At 43.9% G+C, this 14,402-nt stretch overlaps 1 protein-coding gene across 4 annotated transcripts in view; it reads right to left on the bottom strand.

The window, feature by feature from the left end:
- Positions 1–8,924: 8,924 nt before the first annotated feature.
- The window catches only part of Npnt (nephronectin), a 70,733-nt gene continuing 65,255 nt past the window's right edge, over positions 8,925–14,402 (bottom strand). For all 4 annotated transcript variants that reach the window (XM_051185469.1, XM_051185472.1, XM_051185470.1 and 1 more), the window contains 2 exons: positions 11,263–11,519; positions 8,925–9,950 (listed from right to left, as the gene is read on the bottom strand). In XM_051185469.1, the coding sequence (XP_051041426.1) occupies positions 9,867–9,950; positions 11,263–11,519 (341 nt within the window). In that variant the 3' untranslated portion in view covers positions 8,925–9,866. The remainder of the gene's footprint in view (positions 9,951–11,262; positions 11,520–14,402) is intronic.

Here is a 14,402-nt window from a genome sequence, read left to right as displayed (position 1 = left end):
AGTCCCCCGAGAAAAGAAGTCACGTTTGTGCTGTATCCTTTCCAGAGATTTCTATGCTGCTGTTAACATGAAGTAGTAGACCCAGGTTCAACTTCAAGGAGATGGATTCTGTAGGTGTACTTATGCCCAGTGAGTTTAGATAGCATAGGAACTAAGAGAAGAAAAATTCTCAGATGGGTGTCCACCCAGGTGCTAGCCAAGATTACCAGGCTAAGGTATGAGTTCCCCTTCTTTCTGAATTGTTCACCATTCCATAATAAGTATTTATCATTTTTTTTTTGCATTTGCTAAGATAGAAACTAGGTTTTCTGAGTATAAACATGTGCATATTTAGACATGAGGCCTCTTTCCCAGGGCTCTGAGGACTTGCCTTGTTGGCTCTGCCATGGGGAAGAAACTAAAAAAAAAAAAAAAAAAAACAGGCCTTGATTTAACCCATAGTTTACTAGTTCACACTGTCTACTTGACCTTTGTGGATTCAGTTAACCCCATGATGCTGATTTCTTGTCTATGATATAAAGGGCTTAAGACTATCTATATTTAAGCACTACAGTCAAGTGACCAAGTTTTACTTTTAAATGAGGTGTTACTGAAAACCACTTGCAAACTTTGAAATAATCTCTTATAGCTGGCTTCCAATTTCCTTGTTATCCACACAGGACAAAAGCTTTAGCCAAAAGCTAAAGCCCAGCATGTCGGGATGGCATCTGACAGGCATGATCATTCATTCTTGACAGAGAGGCTGGTGTCCAAATTGGATTTCCCTAGTTGCCTCACGAATGTTCTTTCTAGTTATCCCTCTACCACACACTGTTTAACCAAAGCATTAGCTACCACATCTGAGGAAAGCGGTATAAAAGATGAAGGAACAGTTTATAAAGTGCCCTGAGCTATAGCCAAATGTGGTCACCGGTCACAGTGCTTAAGAATTATAGCTGAGTACAGCAGCAAATGAAAGCCAGATTCTCTGCAATTCCCAGGATTGCCCCCACAAGACTGGTGGTCTGAGGCTACCGTCAAACGAACCCGGGCATGTTAATAAAAACAAACTCACGGCTGCCCTTGTGACCATGAACAACAGACTCCTTGAGGAACATTAGCATAAATGGGAGAGCCAAGGACAAAGGGGAAGGTATGTGTCTTGGTCACATTGTAGGTGTAGATGGTTCTTTTACTGTTCTTTTACATTTACCAGTTGCTTCGCCAAAGATTTGAAAACATGCAGGAAGATGTAGAAAAAGCACAGGGTCTGATTGCATTGGGTATGCAGATAAATGGTGGTCATTCCTTGGGTTTTTGTTATTCAAACTGAAGTTGCTGGTATTTTGCAACGAAACTCCCAAATCCTTATTTGTGACTGTTGCCCTCATTGGTGTTAATACGGAGCCTATAAAGTTGTAGATTGCAATTTATTTGAGTGATGGGAGATGTCATTCTGTAAATATGTTTCTCATACTGGTTAATGAATAAAGCACTGTTGGCCAATAGGAAAGCACGATAGGAGGGACTAGGAGACAAGGAGGAAAGAGGAAGTGGTAAGGAGGAGTCAGCATGGAGAGACTGGGTAGACAAGATGCCTGCCCCACTCCCCAATAAGATGAGACCACATGGGAATACATAGATAACAGAAATGGGTTAATACTTAAGACAAATCTAGCTGATAAGAAACTAGTAACTGGCCAACAGCATTATATCAAATACAGAATCTTAGTGTGTTAATTGGGGCTGGCATGGCAGTGGGAAAAGACCAGTGGCGGGAGGAAAATCCTTACTCTTTACACTTGAGTAATGATTAATATACATGTTTCCAATTAATTTACCCAAAGATCTAAAAACACCCTGATGCCAGAAATATCACCTCCACTTACCTTTGAAACATCCGGTAGAACTTAGTATGGGGTCCCTTAGGGTCTAGAAGCACTCCACCTTTCATGTCAACATGTTCTTACAAGCCACTCCATCTCGTCTGTTATGGGAAGCAATAGTCTCTATGTCCTTGATTATAGTCAGCACTAAATCAAAGACTATCTCAAATGCTGAGAGTCACACCAATGGCAAAACAATCCCAGGTCTACAGATTCAGAGATGGTCCCATCATGGTGATGAATCTCACACTTTCAGGTCATTCATGGTGCGTGGGTGCAGGGCTGACTGGGGAAGGTGCTCCACCAACTGAGGAAGGTGGTAGGGAGCATTTGCATGTGTGTACTCTAGAGCGGCCATTTTCAAAGTATGGGTCTCAAGCTTTAGGCGACATGATCCTCAGCATCAGGCTCACCGATAGGCTGTTAAAGCCAGAATGTTGCTCAGCTCTAGGCTTTGACTCTGGAGGTCCAGGCTGAGCTTGAGGATCTTCTAACACATCTCTAGGTGCTGCTGAGGCTTCAGATACAGACACTGGCTTGGTAAGGATGGTTATGCTTGTTCCACGGGGCCCAACCAGGTGGGAGAGGGTTGAGCCCGCTCCGTAGAAAAGCCATATGTGCTAATGAGAGACTTTCAAAGACCTCCTTGGGCATGGATATCACCTGAGGAGCCTTGTTATGGAAATTTCCTTCAACCAGCCCGAGGTGGGCTGCACATCACAGGTGGGGCTCATGTCGTCGATCACTGTAACTGGGGACACAGAGGCATGCAATGGTTCTCTGATGACTGTGAAATCTCAAGCTTCCCACCTCCTCGTTCATCTGTTCACTCTCATGTAACCCTGGGAGGCCTTGAACTCACAGAGGTGTCCGTCTGCCTCTGTCTCTTGAGTCCTGGGATTAAAGGTGTGGCCACCACTGTTCAGCTTCTGTGGCTGTGGCTAGCTTTGCATTCTGATCTTCAGGCAAGCTTTATTAAATCATAAATAATATGTCACCAGTATTTTATAAAACAAACAAAAAAACCAAAATTATCTTATTTAACAAGAGATTTGAAACCATGTGCTGAAATACACTCCTTACAGAAGGTAACAGGGAAAACTCTAGTCTGCATGAATGTGATGGCACTTGCTCCTTTGCGTAAAATAGCTATGACTTAAATCATCATGGAAGAGTTCATTCTTTCAACTCTGGAATGAAAAATAGTGACAATATTATGCATTTTCATTTGGGGGAGGCAACACTTCCAGAATTTGTCATAGACATAAGTAGATTAAAAATAAGGAAAGTAGAAAATAGGCAGATTTAAGGATCAGTGAAATTAATGAAATAGTATTTTCATTCAGAGAAGGAAGCAATTAGGAGAGGGACAGAGGCTTGGGGAAGATAACTAACAGGTGACTAATACAGTTCGAGCTACATTGACTTCACAGTCTATGGGAGTCTGGCTCATCAATGCCATGGGAGAAGAGGCTACAAGGATTATGAAGTACAGATCACAACTACCAAATGCCCCTGCTAGGTGTGGCTGGAGACTGCATTTAAGGAGACGAGTCATGCTGTAGTAGGAACCAGGGGTTGGGAGTAGGTGTCATGGCCGTCACCTTCATGGGTGGTGGAGAGATGGCAAGTAAATTTAATCTCAGGCTAACCTGTGTCAGGAGTGCCTATAGAACTTACGCCCATCTCAAGCTCTGCTTCCTGTAGACCTGATATGGAGGTGGAGAAGTTGCACTTCTGACACATTCCTGTTCTGATGCGGATAGGAGACTACAGTTTGGAGTCAATCAGGATTTGAGATAATCAGCTTACAAAGTAAAAACATCTGGGCTCCAATTTCAGTCCACGATTCTGTCGGTGGGTTTGTTTTTTGCCTGCAGAGGGGCAGGGGCCAGAAGTGAGTAAAGCTTTTCACTTTACGGCAGAGGAGATACTGAAGGAGAGAGACAAGCAAGGTTGGGTTTTCCACCACCCCCCAAGACACACCCCAAGTGATGTTACCGACTTCTGGCCCTGTGGCTTAGTTTCCCCAACACCAACAGCACCAAGGAAACCAAGCCCCCAGGAGCCAGTCTAAATGCAAACCACAGTGCTTCGTAAATCACTGATTTAGATCAGGTTTTCCCAACTCTGCACCATTGCTGTTTGAGGCCAGATAACCTGTTACTATGTGGCATTTGTCCTGCACTTTACAGGATATTAGTAACAGACCAGATTTCTGTCCATTAGACACCAGTAGTCCCCAAAGATGTGATAACCAAAACTGTTCACCAGCATCATTGAATGTCGAAGGTCATTAGCATACACTGCTTTAGGTTAATATAATGCACATGGGGGAAACTCTGCAAGACACTGAGGGGTGTGATCTGGAAATGTGGGGAAAGGTGAACTGCAGCCTATAAGGTAGGAATCTGTATGCTTAACACTGAAATGCTATCTTCATGCTAAGGTCTTGTACTTTTTTTCTTTTAAATTTGAAACAAGCTTGTTTTAAAAGATGAGGGTTGGTGGGGGAGAACAGAGGAGGATGAGAGGGTGCAGACCCCCATCCCATCCCCTCTCTGCTCCTCAGGGAGGGAGAGGCTTTCCATGGGGGAGTCTTCAAAGTCTGTCTCATCATTTGGAGCAGGACCCAGGCCCTCCCCCATGTGTCTAGGCCGAGGGAGTATCTCTCTATGTGGAATGGGCTCCCACAGTCCATTCTTATACTAGCAATAAACACTGATCCACTGCCAGAGGCTCCATAGACTGCCCAGTCCTCCTAACTTACACCCACATTCAGGGGGTCTGGGTCGGTCCTATGCTGGACTCCAGACTGGAGCTCCAGACTGGAGTCCATGAGCTCCTCAGGTCAGCAGTTTCTGTGGATTTCCTCCAGCCTGGTCTTGACCCCTTTGCTTATCACTCCTCCATGTCTGCAACTGGATTTCAAGAGTTCGGCTCAGTATTTAGCTGTGGGGGTCTGCTTCTGCTTCCATCAGCTACTAGATGAGGCTCTAGGATGGCATATAAGGTAGTCATCAATTTCATTATCAGGGAAAGGCATTTAAGGTAGCCTCTCCACTATTGCTTAGATTGTTAGTTGGGGTCATTCTTGTAGGTCTCTGGACATTTCCCTAGTGACAGATTTCTCTTAAAATCTATATGGCTCCCCTCAATTATGGTATCTCTTTTCTTGCTCTCCTCTATTCTTTCCCTGACTCAATCTTCCTGCTCCCTCATGCCCACCTCTCCCTTCCTCTTCCTCCTAACTCCCTCTCGCCCCCTCCCATGCTCCCAATTTTTTTGGGAGATCTTGTCCCTTTACCCTTCCAGTGGACCATGTGTGTCTCTCTTAGTTTTTCTGGCGGTTTGGATTGTGGGATGGTGATCCTTTGCTCTGTGTCTAAAATCCATATATGAGTGAGTACATACCATGTTTGTCTTTTTGTGACTGGGTTACCTCACTCAGGATGGTTTCTTCTAGTTCCATCCATTTAAGACCTTATACTTTTAATGAACTGACCCCAGAAAAATCAAGTTGGAGCATACTAACTATTCCGAGATCATTCATTTCTCCTGAATGTACACTTCCTGGATCGCTTCTCTCTGTGCGTCTCTCCTGTGTGTGCAATTCATTTTGGGTCTTTTATTACGTTGTCTAAGCTGCCCTGAACTCATATTCCTCCCGCCTCAGCATACCCCGCTTCCCCTACACTGGTGCCACATTCTCAGCCTGACTCATTTTTATTTATGTATTTTCAATTATGATTTCCATATTCTGAAGTCCTGCTCTCTGTCAAGGTGTAGGCATGTTCAAATATCCTATGTTCAAGAATGCTTTTACAGAAGAAAAAAACCAGGTGCTATTAATATAACTTAGTGAAGTTTTATTAATGTAGATCTTGCAAGCATTGACCTTCAGCCCTTCTAACACTGATGATAATAAAGGCCCTGCCGAGTTCACTATCTAAAGCCTTGTCACTCATTTTATTACCCCTGCATGGGCAGTGCAGGTATCACCTGGAAGCTGGTTAGAAAAGAAGAATCTTGAGCCCCATTCCCACCAGGCTGAATTGAGAGTTTAAACATGGCCACCGGCGATTCCCAGGCAGTGATACTCAGAAAGCTAGCTCCACAAAGGTCCCTTAGTCTCCTCAGCCTTAGAGCCCTCAACACACATGCTTTGCAGATACCTGTTCCACATTTGTCAACTCGACAAATGTCCCTTTACTCCTCTAGACCGAAACATCCCGTGGACGAGTCTGTTCAGGATTGGTCCCCAGAGCCATATACATTGCTCAAAAATTTGTTACACAATTCAATAACCCATGCCCTGGATCTCCTTTCTGTCTGCTTCCTCCACCCCCCCCACCCCCAGGGCTCAGCAGAGCTTCCACTGGGTTTTCCCAGGTTTCCAAGGGATTAGAAAACAATTCTGAGGTAGGAATGCATACTTCAATTATGGAAGATTTGGGTTCCCAGCAGTTAAGAGTTCTCTGAGTCCTGGGAGGAAGAAATGCAAGGAGTGTTGTCTGAACATGGCCCAAGAATGGAGTTGTGTGAGAATTCTTTGTGTTTGAGAGAAAACTCCAAGAAAGCAAGTCGTGTGACCTCAATCTCTTCAAAGTATGGAGCCGTTCTTACAGTGTGTCCGCATGCTCCTCCCAGGTGTACCAGATGGGAGTTCAGAGCTTCAGATTGCTCATTACCGATTGATGTTGTTAGGAAACTGAATGTGTATGTGCCTGTATGGAAACACGTTTTTTTGCCGCGTGCACCTTGTTCTTGCAATTGTGTACACCTTGAACTCATGAGAACTTTGCTTATGGCAGGCACTTCTCTTTCCTAACCTTCAACACATGAATTGTGTGATGGTCTGAATAAAGTTGGCTATTGTGCGAGACTTGGTCCACATCATTTATTGGCTGCGTTTTCCCAGGTCCCATGGGCTCTGGAGCAGTGCTAAGTGTATTCTTTCTAATTCCATGCAAGGACTTTTACTCTTGTATATTTTCATTTTGTTCCTTCAAATTTGTTTTTCTTTCCACCAGGAAAATTTATTGGGTGAGAATAAAATGTTATAAATGAACATGATTACTAATAAAAGAGTTTATAATGTATATATATATATATACTTAAGAATATATTTACTTAGAGCTTATCTTGGCATATAAAGCAATGTTTTCAGTAAATTACAAAATTTAACTAATTTAGTGAGGCAAGCATATATCCCAATGGCCTATTCTCTTCTCTCTGTGGATGTGATGAAATGGGCTTCATGTTTATAACCTGATTAAGTATAATAATATCTGTGTTCCCACTCTTATAGGTAGTAAAGAAAATTCAAGCATGGGTGTATAACAGCACTGTATTGCTCCAGGACCCTAGGCACAACAATCCAGAAGCCAAAAAATGCAAGAAAGAGACAACTAGCAATATTAACAGTGTTTTTATTTACAAAGATTGCTTTTATTTGACCATTTTGAAAACCATGAACATTTTTCACTTTAGAAAACATTAAATAATAAACAAGATGCTATACAGTACTTTGGATAACTTCTTCGGTGTAGTGCAATGTCTTATTGGCACCTAACAGTGAAATTCTCAATTGCTTTCCCCTGTCATCTTCAGCTGTGTAGTTAACATAACCAAAAAGGAACTGAGTCATGAAAAAATGGAACTAAGAACACATTATCAGAATTTAGTTAAAGACTCAGGTCAGATGTCCCAACTCTGACTCCATTAATAAGATGACAAAGTCACTTGGATCTGTTTAAAAAATGTTACCACCTTGTGGAATTGGAAGGCTCCTACTGAAAGTGGACCGTGGGAGGAGGTAAGGGCTAGTGGTATTGTGACTGATACACGTTCAGTAGCCACGTCAACTTGTCACATGCAAAGCAGAGACAATGTACCAGACAAAGTCTCTCTGACTTGTGTTTCTTGACAGGGTCTCTCTGAAAAACAAGTCTAAATAAGCAACTACTGAATAACCAAAGGGGTCACACCCTTACCCAGGAATCAAACATTAACACCACCACATCAGGACATTAGGAAGTTACTGCAACATCTGTTGGTACCGCTTCAAAAATAGTTTGGGAGATTTGTTGTTTTGATACTGCTGTTGGCTGTCGAGTGAGAGACTCAACATCTCCTTTTGTGCTCCTTCCAACAGGTCAAGAGAAGACTGCCTAGCTCAGAGCTTAGGCCAAACTACTGATTTCTCATTAATATATACTGTGAGGACCAGTGCATCTTCTAGAGTCTGTAATCTGGTACCTTAAATAGGTAAAATTTTAATGCGGACTTTTAAATGTGGGGGAAGGAAAGGGAGATAGAGAAGAAGAAGAAGAAGAAAGGTGAACAGGAAGGGGGGAGAGGTGCTGATAGAGGGGGGGAGGAAGGGAGAAAGAAGAGAAAGAAGGAGGGAAGGAGGAAGGTAGCGAGGGAGGGAGGGAGGGACAGAGAGAGATCCCGATTTTCACACTTCTTTTTTGTAAAGGATTTGGCTTAGCAACTGTCCCTGCCAGGAAGTGCCCCCTCACACTCTAGCCTAAGCCTGTCCCCTCTTGTTCTATTCTCAGTCCACGCGGAGAGCAGCTGCTCTCCAAGCTCTTGGTGCCAACCCTTCACATACTGGAAAACCATCAATGGTCTGCCCCTCAGTCTTCTCTTCTCCAGGCTGAATAATCCCAGCTCCTTTACTCTTTCATCATAGATCTTTCTTTCCAACCCTTTAATCATCTCTGTGTTTCCTGGCAAAAACAGCAGAAAATATTTTGATTACTTAATCAGAAATGAAAGCGATGTAAGGAGAAAGTTGGCTTTTTTTAGAGTTATGAGTCTTTAATTTAGCAAAGGTATGACAGGGAAGAGCTATAGTTGTGGCTTTGTGGATATTAGAGTTCCAATCCTGCCCTCCTATGTTGCGTGTGTCTCATTCCATCGACTGCAGTGCTTTGGTGCACAGCCCTGCTTCCCATCCCAGCCTGGGGCAACGAGTAAGCCATGAGCTACACTAGTGGACACCGTGGCAGCTTGCAGCTCATTGTGAATGCCTGTCCCAAGGGCCTCCCCCTACCCTTCCACTCCCCACACATCTTTGCCAAGTTTCTCACCAGTGGAGCCATGTCACAATGCTGAAAGCTGTTGGTTTAAAGTATAACTCAAAACATAAAGGTTTTATACATTAACTGCAGGTCCTTGCTTCCCTTAATGGTTTACTTTCTTCTGTAAAGATCAAACTCAAGGGCATCGAAATAAAGTCATTCCGCTACCCCATCCGGACATCTCTGTCAGTATAAGGTCATGGCATGGATGACATTTCATCATGCATTTTTTTTAGCTCAAGCTATCATAAGCTGCCTTTGACCTTGCAACTAGAGTCTGTGAATATTAGGAACACGTATGTACTTATATTAATAGCACATTTATACAAACACAGTAGTACTAACAAGGAATTCCATGCCCACCCTACATAACTCTCTTTAAAAGAAAAGCACAGTTTACAAGAATAAATGCACCTTAATACATTATACGCCCTTATATCATAAAGTGTATGGCAGTAAAAGTCAGAGTGAGGTCAGGCCGGAACAAGTGTAAAGGACCAACTAGTTTCACAAGCACACTGTGCATCATACTGTAAGCAAAGCCAACGCTACTCAGGGCACAACACTGGACAGATCACAGAATGGACATTTCTCCCATAACTGGCTATCAGGCCCACTCTGTCAACAGAATGAAGGATATGCCAAAGACCTTCATAAAGGAGATGCAGGGTAGAAGGTACCACCCCAGAAAGGCCTGGATGTGTCTCCAGATGCTCCCAAACTTTAAGGAGGGGTCAGTGCTCATTGGGATTGCACAAAAGCAGGCCACCAATGCCTGCATCACCAACCAGCCTTCCTCCTGAACCACTCTTGCCCTAGGCCTGATAATGGGGAGATGAGAAGGTGAGGATTGGAAAATGAGGAAGAACGGCACAGTTCACTGCGAGCTCTGGAGCTGCTAGAGTTCTTCTCAGCAGTGACCTTTTTTCAAGCTCACATCATCCAATCCAATCTCCCCTGTGTGGCCACGCCTTTTTTCACCTTTGAAGATGACCTGGGGAGAGAATGCATACACTGGTCAGGCCTCCTCTGCTGCTTCCAATGCTCACTCACAGAGCATAATGAGGAAACCCTTCCCCCAAACCAAACACTAGACTTCTAAGGCAAAAGGAAATGCCAGGACTTGGGTGCCAGCATCAACCCAGGCCCTGAGCCTTTAGGTATGCACTTTGATCAGTTTCTCCTCAAATCGGCATTCACACTACACAATAGTTGACTGCAGGAATGCTTGCAGCGGGCACTGGTCAAAGATTACCAAGGTTTAGAAGAAAGAAGAGTGTAGTAGAAGACAGACCTGAGAAAATAGGTGCTAAAGAGCTGTGAGATTCGAGTCCTGCAGCCTGCCTTGCTTTTCTCTAGATAACACCCCCAGCTGCCCACAGCGAGGCAGAGGCACACACCATGGTCACCATTGTTTTGGCTGTGACGCCCAATGTCTGCTCCCACATTTTATCCTCTACAGGGCATCCCTGCTTAAAATGGGACAAAACTTTCAGTACTGTGACTTGAAGCAATGCATTTTCCTGTTTTACCTCTGCAGTATAAATATTAAGGAAACGAATGCAGAAGGTACACAAGATCTCAGGGTCGCCATAAAAGATGTAATGGGGTCTGTGATTCTAACAGAATTTCAGCAAAGTCTCTAATGGAGGTTCTTCAAGGCAAAGTTGTGTAAGAATCTACATAAAGATGACATTTTCCAAATCTCACCCATTGTTTTGGTGGGATGAGACAGACCATTCTCTCATTAGCCAAGACTTGGTTTTTTAAAATACATTTTAAAATTGAAATATGGTTTTACATCGCCACCCATGACCCACCCTGAACAATGCTTTTCTATCCTGGATCTTGGGAGCCCATCTGGAATTGCTTAAGTGCGATCTCTGGGCCAAAGGGGAAAACGAATTCAAAGGAACAATAAAGTAGAAAGAACTGCCTCCACAGAGGTTATCAGAGTAAAAGTTGGAAGCTTAAGGAATTAAAGGTAAAGAAAAAGCAGGCACCATTACTCACAACACCCAAGGCCCTGGATGTTTCTATAAACTTATTTATTTTTTCCAATTTTGCTAATTTTCTCTCCTTGAAAACAGTTGTCATCGAGAGGGAGTGAGGGTGTGGCGGTCAAGGTTGCAACAAAGAAGGATGAAGAAGCAGTTAAGACTTTCAGAAAGAGGCAATGGATAGGGGCCCTTGCTCCCAGGGAAAGCCACGAACCACTGGATCTGAATTCACCAAGCAAGGCTTCTTCCAGGCCTATTCCCGCACTGGCCTCTGAAGGCAGAACCTCCATTTGCGGAACTACTTACGCTCTTGACGTCAGCCCCTCGCAAGGTGATCTGGGTTTGCCTCCAGCCATGGCCACCATTTCTTCCCCACAGGGCTGCTCCGTGGGCACCATGTTTTCTCACAAACACCTGCAGTGTGCCGGAGTGCAGCCCAGCCACCTTGTGCCTGAAGGACAGGCACAGGTCCCCTGAATGCATGAGGTGGCCGAGAGGCAGCACCAAGCGGGCAGCTTTTCCCCCTGGGGCTTTGGCTGCAGACACTGTGAGATACTGTCCACCTGGAACGGAAAAGCAGGGCCTCTCTCCAGCACAAACTGTATGGACAGGAGGATCTTAACAAACTTCAGACTATAGCATTCATTAATACAGACTCCCAGATCTTTCTGAAGAAGAAAAAAGAGCTTATTTATGTGCCTATTGTTTGCAAATAACGCCCACATACTTTGCCCATGAGAACAAAGACAACATATGATTAGTATCCAAACAGGGACTGTTTCCTTGGATATGATCCGACATCCCTAGTACACACAAGTACTACCTTCAGATCCTCGCCAACACAACCCACACTGGTTTAGTAGAAATGACCCGTAATTTCCTGGGTAAAATTTATTTGTAGATAATTAACCTCTGGATAGCAAAACACAAGAAATCGAAAGAGCATTATTTCTGCATATTCTATCCTCCTTCCACTTAAAAAAACGTGGTCCTTAACTACAGAAGGATGCTTTGAAAACAATTTGCTATCTTTTTCACATGGGGGAGTGGGGGGCGTGGCAAGCTAACCTCAGGAAGACACTCTCCACACCTTCCCAAGTTATCAATTTCATTTGGAGGTTAGTGATTTAAAAGCCATATACATTAAAGCAAATCTGTAACTGTGTATCTCTGTTTATTGTGTCTGTCTGTCTGTCTTGTTATATCCAAGTGAAAACACAAACAATAAAAACTTCTGCTTTTGACATGCCGTCCTGGCTGTCCTCGGACCCCTGAGTCTATCCATTTCCCATTTCTCTTTTGTTAGAGAAGAAAGATGAGGGGAGGGGGAGATTAAGCACCAGCAAAGAGGGGCTGCTGCTTCTAAAGAGAAATCTGTGAGCGAGTGGAAATCTGGGCATTTCCAGGTGCCAGTTTCTTCAGGCGGCTTTGTCAAAGTTGACTGAAAACACACAAGCAGTTTCAACACTGATCTGTCCTCAGGAGGAATGTGGCTGGAATGCCGAACACATGTATCTGCTGTGGGAGAAACTTCCTTTCCTTTTCAGTTCAAAGACAGACCATCGTCATCGCCCTACGCCTTGTTTCTATGAGACATGGCAAGAGACTTGGGAATGTCGTCTTATTCCACTGGGTTTTGCTCTACCAAGTTCAGGTTGGTATTCTCCTAGGTGACAAGTGACCTTTGAGTAACTGTGGCACACCCATGTTCTGTGCTAAGTGCTCCCTGCAGGTTGCAAATAGCAGAAGCCAGTCCCACCTGGACCTCAAACCTCCCCGTTAATATCCTAGGTAGAGCAGATACTTTGGTTCCAAAAACATAGCAAAAACCTGCCAGAAAATTGCTTGTTGACTCATGCATCCAAGTCATTAAAAACACAATGTGCTGGCTTCCTCCCTCATTCTGGCTCCACTCCCTCACATATTGACACCCCCATAATACTTGGCCAAAACTTTTATGTGCTTGTTAAATATCTGTTGGCTTCTGAATCATGACAGGTACTGTAGTTAAGGCTAAGGTAAGATTATTACAGTGACCCTGCAGGTTTTAAGAAAACAGGGATTAACTTAAATCTCTGTGGAATGTATGCTAATGCATTTTTCGAGACACTGCATGCAATCAGGAGCACCTGACAAACCAAGGCACCTACGATTCAAACAACCCCTGTCTACTCATATTCAAAGCCCTAGAACTGGGATAATGATCATAACGTTGATACTATTCTTCCTCCATCCAGCAGTTCTGACTTGGGTTTAATTTTTTTTCTTTAGTTTTAAATTTTCTTTTTATTGACTGATTAATTGTTGGGAGGGGTGGGGATGCCCACATGCTGTAGCACACATGTAGAGATCAGGGGTGTGTGGTCAGAATTCCCCAGCATGCTCTGCGGAACGGTTCTGAAGGGCAGCCTGACACGTGCTGTACATCCTCCAACTCTCTGTCATCTTTTGGTCTTCCCATCCTTTTCTCCAAGCAGAAAACTTGATTTCCAATTCCCCTGGGAAATTCTCCCGAGAGACATTTTCTGCACAAACACAGACCCTCCCAGCTGGACTAAAGCTCATCTAATTCGAAGTTTTCACCCTTTAATAACATCTTGCCAGAGGACGCCCAATCAAACTTCATCTCCAACAGAGGCTCATTTCCCCACACCAGCCTGCTCTTTCCAATAGCTCTATTGAAAGTTCTTTTTCATCTACCTTGTTTTCTGCCACAGGTCCTACATCCCATCCCTTTGAATCACAAGAACATTTCTAACCTTGGGTTAACTGGTTCAAAGCACTACAACTCTACTGCTTTTTCCTGGTTAAACATTCTGGCCTTCACCCACTCCTCCTAGGTAAAGGAAGACACACCTCTCCATCCAGGTTATACTCTCTTGTGAGTGATGTGCGACTAAGTCTCAGATGAGAAAGGCTCCTCAGAAGTGCAACAGCCACTTCACCATAGCATATTATTTGTTCTGGAAAAGGACCAGTTCTACAGAAATAGTCCCCTTTGGAAACAACGGTCATGGGTTTACTCACAATGATGTCATTACACACTAACTCTGAAGTCCTTCACAGTTAGTGCTTGCTTACATCTTCCCACAGCTGTGGTTCGTTTCTAGACCCCGAGACATACTCAACATCAGAATTTATCCCCGTAGGGTGATGCTTCTGCCAGCACACAATCACGTTTCTCTCCAGCTTGGAGTTGGAGTGAGGTCAAGCTTTCTTCCATATCTCAGTTTGATATCTATTTATCCAAGTTTTTGGTAAAAATGAGAAAAGCATCCTACAGGGGCCAGATCGAATGGTCAGGTGTTAGCCCCACACCCCATCCCCGTCACATTCTTTCCATTTGTTCTGCTCTAACACAGTCAATGGCCTCTTCTACCAGAGGACAAGAAGAGTTTGACCCACAAATCCAAACGTCTACAAATGTGCTAACAATGGACAGTGTT

The sequence above is a fragment of the Phodopus roborovskii genome, unplaced genomic scaffold, assembly GCF_943737965.1.
Source record: "Phodopus roborovskii unplaced genomic scaffold, PHOROB, whole genome shotgun sequence".
Taxonomy (NCBI): domain Eukaryota; kingdom Metazoa; phylum Chordata; class Mammalia; order Rodentia; family Cricetidae; genus Phodopus; species Phodopus roborovskii.
Note: the sequence above shows the minus strand (reverse complement) of the source record. Positions and strands in the feature narration are given on the sequence as shown.